The sequence below is a fragment of the Phodopus roborovskii genome, unplaced genomic scaffold, assembly GCF_943737965.1.
Source record: "Phodopus roborovskii unplaced genomic scaffold, PHOROB, whole genome shotgun sequence".
In the NCBI taxonomy this organism is placed as follows: Eukaryota; Metazoa; Chordata; class Mammalia; order Rodentia; family Cricetidae; genus Phodopus; species Phodopus roborovskii.
This window is the reverse complement of record NW_026126636.1, coordinates 5859910-5865057: the sequence shown is the minus strand read 5'-3', so window position 1 is coordinate 5865057 and position 5148 is coordinate 5859910. Positions and strand designations below refer to the sequence as shown.

Below are 5148 nucleotides of genomic sequence, written 5' to 3'. Positions count from 1 at the left end.
TTCGCCCTTCTAGGCTTGGTGTTTTGTTTTAAGGAAGGGTCTGCAGCTCAGCCTGTCCTGGAACTCAGAAACTGACTATATAGCCCATAAACTCCCGAACCTCCTGCCACCACCTCCTAAGTGCCAGGGTTACAGGCAGCTGACACCACTCAACAAATACTGTGTGCTGGAGGAAGTGAATAAATGAATGCATAGGTGGGTGGATACGTGAATCAATGAGTGAGGTAACTAAAAGATGATGGTTCGTTCATTAGGAGGACTTGATTAGCATTCCTGAGCTCACAGGTTCCGTCTCTGATCAGCCTCTAGGAAACAAAAAAGAAGAGTTGGGTGTGGCGGCTCGAATCTGGAACCGAATCCCTTAGAAGGTTGAGGCAGGAGATTTAGGAGTTCAAGGCCAGATGTGGTTAAAGAGAAGCCGCTTGTCAACCCCTCACAGCGGAGCTCCGGCGCCCCTGCAGCACCCCTCGCTGCCGCCAGAGGGCGCACGGGGCGGACCCCAGAGAATGTGTCCCGGGACCCCGCCCCGGGATGTGGACCCCGAGCGCTCTGAGCTGAGCCTCCCGCCCCCCGCCCATCTGCATCCCACAGGATCCTGGCTTGAAGCCTGCACATTAGCCTGCTCGCCTCTGCAGGAAGGGAAACTGAGGCGACCGGAGCGGGGCGGGCCCCAGAGCACGAGCCCCCGCCCCCGGCAGCCCCGCCCCGGCCCGTAAGAGCCCCGAGCTCGAGGCAGGGCGCAAAGTGGGGACAGCGGGCAGCCAGGCCATGGCAGCGCAGCGGCTGGGCAAGCGCGTGCTGAGCAAGCTTCAGTCCCCATCGCGGGCCCGCGGCCCGGGGGGCAGCCCCAGTGGGCTGCAGAAGCGGCACGCGCGAGTCACCGTCAAGTACGACCGGCGGGAGCTGCAGCGGCGGCTGGACGTGGAGAAGTGGATCGACGGACGCTTGGAGGAGCTGTACCGCGGCAAGGTGAGACCCAGAGGGAACAGGGCTGTGGGACGGAGGTGGCCTGAGACACCGGCCCTGGAGCAGAGCAGAGACCCTGCGACCTTGGTGACCCTGGTACATGCTCACTGATGCACCGGCAGCGACCTTTGCTAGGAGGACACATGTCCTGAGGCCCTGGTCTCTGTGCCCCGGGGGCATCTAGCTTGTAGACACACAGAAACACGCACCCAGGTTCCCCAGACATGTGTACATTCAAACACTTGGGGAAACGGGGGTGGGGGGGATCCTATATAGATGAGAAAGAATGGGGGGGCAGAACTAACATCTTGAGAGAACGGATAGGGAGAGGGGATGTCCTTAAGCCAACCATAGACATGGGTGACTAGACAGATAGGACAGCACAGACTGTCAGCAGAGGAAGCAACAGTATACACAGATGACGGAAGTCACGGCCACTCGTAGAAACAGCACCAGTAGTGAGCCACACACAAATGGCTCAGGTTAAGGGACAGCATGGTCTGCCGTGGACACAATAACATGAACACATAACACAGTCACCCTCAATGCCAAGTGAGTTTCAGCTGTACAGAGACACATAGCAGTTTAAGCTAAAGCTCCCATAGATATCCTGGGACACAAAGTGAGTCAAGTTACACGGGACCTACAAACCCAGGGACAGATGTCAGCCCTGTAGACACACACGTCTGTGGAAATTATAGTCACAGCTGAAACCGCTACAGGTGCCTCAGGAATTAGGACCTTAGGAAACCACGCTGGGCGTAGCTGCTCATTCCTGTGATCGCAGCACTTAGGAGGTGAGGCAGGAGGGTTAGGAGTTCAAAGCCAACCTTGGATAAGGAGAGACCCTGTCCAAAAACTCTGAAACAAACCTCTCATGATGGTGCATACCTACCCTTTAGACTTAACACTCAGGAGGCAGAAGTAGAGGCAGAAGCAGGTGGATCTCTGCGAGTTCGAGGTTAGCCAAAGATACCCAGACCCTATCTTAAAATAAATAAATAAACAAATCGATAAAGGTGGTCCCTACAGTTTACCATGTCCGGATTGAGATACATTCACCCAGGTCATGTAGGCCTCTGAACAAAGCTACCTCCATGAGGCCCAGCACACATGGACGCCAGAGAACTCATCCTCCACACTCCCCGGCTAGGCTGCAGGCTAGGAAACTAGTGGCTTAGGCCCAAGCGGCCTCTGGCCCCTGACAGCTGGGTCTTATCTCCACCATGACTAGACATCTTTTGTACCAGTGCGCCATGAGCTCTAGCCTTCCCTCAGAGACCACTGTTGTTCACAGCCCACCACACGGAGCGGAGTCTAGGTGGTCACTGACCCAGCAGACCGCAGTGTAGCCCAGGGAGGCCTGGCTGGCCCTAAGCCCAGAAGCCCTTCTGGTCCCCAGGGGAAGGGGCCCGCCCCGGCAGGCTCCCCTCCCCCACACCCACGACTAAGTAAGACTTTCCCTTGAAAGGGCAGAAGCCAACCTGAATCCCAGAATCTGACATTCCGAGACTCGACTGGGCCTGCTTTGCCGAGTAGGAACTGCAGCCAAGGAGAGAGCCCTGTGCCAGCCCCGAGGCCCCCGGGCCCGAGCCAAGGGTGCAGGCATCGGGCTGGTACCAGGGCCTGGGCCTCCTTCCACCCATCTGTCACCCCACCCCACCCCCCAACGCCCAGATGTCTGTCTCAGTGGTACTGTCCCTGGCTGCCACATTATTGCTGCAGGCCCAGCTGGGCCTGGGGTTGATGGAGTGTGTACCTCCAGAGCCTTGTTCAAAAGGCTGTGGGGGGCGGGGGCGGGGGGGGGACGACAGAGGGGATGGGGAGTCATGGGCCCTGACCAGCCTGCTCTCCCTGACCTTAGGAGTCAGATATGCCAGATGAGGTCAACATCGACGAGCTGTTGGAATTGGACAGTGAAGAGGAAAGAAGTCAGAAAATCCAGGTACCTGGCGAGAAAGGAGAAAGGGCCCCTCCCCCACTCCAGTCCAACATTTTGCAGAGCCCTAAACGGAATAGCCCAAGTTGACATGTTTATTAAACACTTCCTGTGCCAGACACTAAATCCTCTGCAAAACACTACAGAGGAGACACGTTTACCACCATAAGGAAAATGAGGCCCAGAGAGGTTGGATTATTTGCTCAGGGACACACAGCTTGTCTTGACTAGAGCTAGGAGCCAAATGCAGACTGTCTGGCTGCCATCTCCTTCCCCTCTGACCTCCCTGCAGAGGCTTGGCTTTCCAGTCTTCTGACCTGTCCTGCCTCATGTCTTGTGTACCCGCTTGAAGCCACGTGGGTAGTTTTGGGCGTTCTTTTGTCTTGTTCCCTTGGGGAAGGGGAGGGCTTCCAAGGGAATAGATGTGTCAGTCATTTACTGTTTTCTTGTATTTTTTTTTTTGTCCCCACCCACACCCCATAGGGACTCTTGGAATCTTGCACGAATCCCACGGAGGTGAGTTTCTGTTCTTACGGGGTCGGTCCCCTCACCTTTATGGAGGAGGCGGAGGCAGGCCCCCATCTCTGTCCTGTTCTTTGTTGTCTTGTCTCCTCCTCCTACCTCCCATCTGGCGCCCGAGCCACGGGCAGCTGCCTCAGAGCCCCTCCCCCAGAGGCTGTTTCTGCCCATCTGGTGCCGGCCCCTTGCTGGTTGTCCTGGTTGTTTGGGGGGCTCACCCGCTCTCCATCTCTGTCCCCTGTGACTGTCTCTACCCGTCTACCTCTTGGGGGCCCCTCTCATCCTGCAGGTCCCGGAGCTGGGCAGGCCAGCCCAGCCACCCCCACTTCCTTCCCTGCTTTAAAAGGGAAAATATTCATGGCTCTCCCTCTGCTCTTAGCTGCCTGAGGGACAAACGTCACTGCCTGTCAGTCTGCCTAGAGCTGGCTCAGACCTGGTCTCTGGGGACTGCTCCTCAGCATGAGAAACATCTTCTGTATGAGCCTGTGTCTGTCCATACTTCTCTCTCAGCTCTGGGTCTTAGATTGTCTCTCCATCTCCCTCTCTCTGTAGTTCATTTTATGTGGATATGTGTTTTGCCTTCATGTATGTCCATGTACCACCAAATGCATGCCTGGTGCCTATGGAGACTGGGAGAGGGTGCTGGATCCCCTGGTACTGGATTTACAGATGATTGAGAGTTGCCATGTGGGTCTGGGAACTGAACCTGGGTCCTATGGAAGATCAACAAGTGCTGTTAACCACTGCACCCTCTTACACACACACACACACACACACACACACACACACACACACACGCATACATACACACACACACCATTCCCCTGTCTATCTTAGTCTCCCTGTCCTCTCCACCGGCTCCAGCTCCTGCTTTGAAGAGGCTGATGCCTGAAGAGGCGCTGGCTGGCATGGGATGGGAGGGCTGTCTCCTGCTCTGTTCTCAGAACCCCACTCTGTCCTTAGGACTTCGTCCAGGAGCTGCTGGCCAAGCTTCGGGGCCTACACAAGCAGCCAGGCTTCCCACAGCCCAGCCGCACAGATGACCCCAGCCTGAGCCCCCGCCAGGACCGGGCCCACACCGCCCCACCCTGACTGCCGCCGCACAGCTCTATCCTGCTCCCAAAGCCCAGATTGTTTCTAAGTTGTATTTAATGGTTTCTGCAGCTGCCTCCAGTGCCTGGCTTCTCCTCTCCCCTCTACTGGCCTTCTGCAGCCCCTGCCCTTGGTCCCCAAGCCACAGCTGGCCCTGACAGATGGAGAAACATTCCTCCTTGCCACAGAGCCTGAGAACATACCCTGCTGACCCTGAGGCGTCCTGGAGACTCACATCCTGTCCCTACCTCCCCCCACCCCCAAATAAACTCCGTCCCAGCCAGGGCAGATCCCTGGACCACGGAGATGTGGAGATGCGCACGGCCAGCTGTGACCCCGGTCATCTCCCCATAGGGCATCACACACCAGTGAGGCCATTAGTCCACTCCATGGAGAATGTGCTTGGCGTGGCTTTAGGAGCTGAAGCCACAGACCACCAATAAATGACATTAAAGCTGAGGAGAAGAGCATGAGTGTTGAGGGAGGGTGATGGGCGGGGTGGAAAGAGCCCTGGGGTGGAGGAGCAGAGCAGCTGTGATGGCTAGGGGTGTGGCTCAGCAGTAGAGCTTCTACTTAGCATAAAGTAGGCTCCATTCCCAGCAATGCAAAGGAGAGGAAGAAAAGAAATCTGG

The 5148-nt window shown here is 56.6% G+C and overlaps 1 protein-coding gene across 1 annotated transcript; it reads left to right on the top strand.

Moving 5' to 3' along the window:
• The first annotated feature begins 646 nt into the window (after positions 1–646).
• On the top strand, positions 647–4829 carry Ppp1r14a (protein phosphatase 1 regulatory inhibitor subunit 14A). The gene is made up of 4 exons (XM_051207421.1): positions 647–969; positions 2831–2911; positions 3389–3421; positions 4388–4829. The coding sequence occupies exons 1-4, from the start codon at positions 769–771 to the stop codon at positions 4514–4516; spliced, it is 444 nt and encodes a 147-aa protein (XP_051063378.1). The 5' UTR covers positions 647–768; the 3' UTR covers positions 4517–4829.
• The last annotated feature ends 319 nt before the right edge of the window (positions 4830–5148 follow it).

What these genes read in the sequence shown, in the direction of transcription:
- Ppp1r14a (XM_051207421.1), top strand. Translation starts at nt 769, where the DNA reads ATGGCAGCGCAGCGGCTGGGCAAGCGCGTGCTGAGCAAGCTTCAGTCC. An exon ending in AAAGAAGTCAGAAAATCCAG is followed by an intron (nt 2,912 to 3,388) that starts GTACCTGGCGAG and finishes CACACCCCATAG; the next exon opens with GGACTCTTGGAATCTTGCAC. An exon ending in CTTGCACGAATCCCACGGAG is followed by an intron (nt 3,422 to 4,387) that starts GTGAGTTTCTGT and finishes CTCTGTCCTTAG; the next exon opens with GACTTCGTCCAGGAGCTGCT.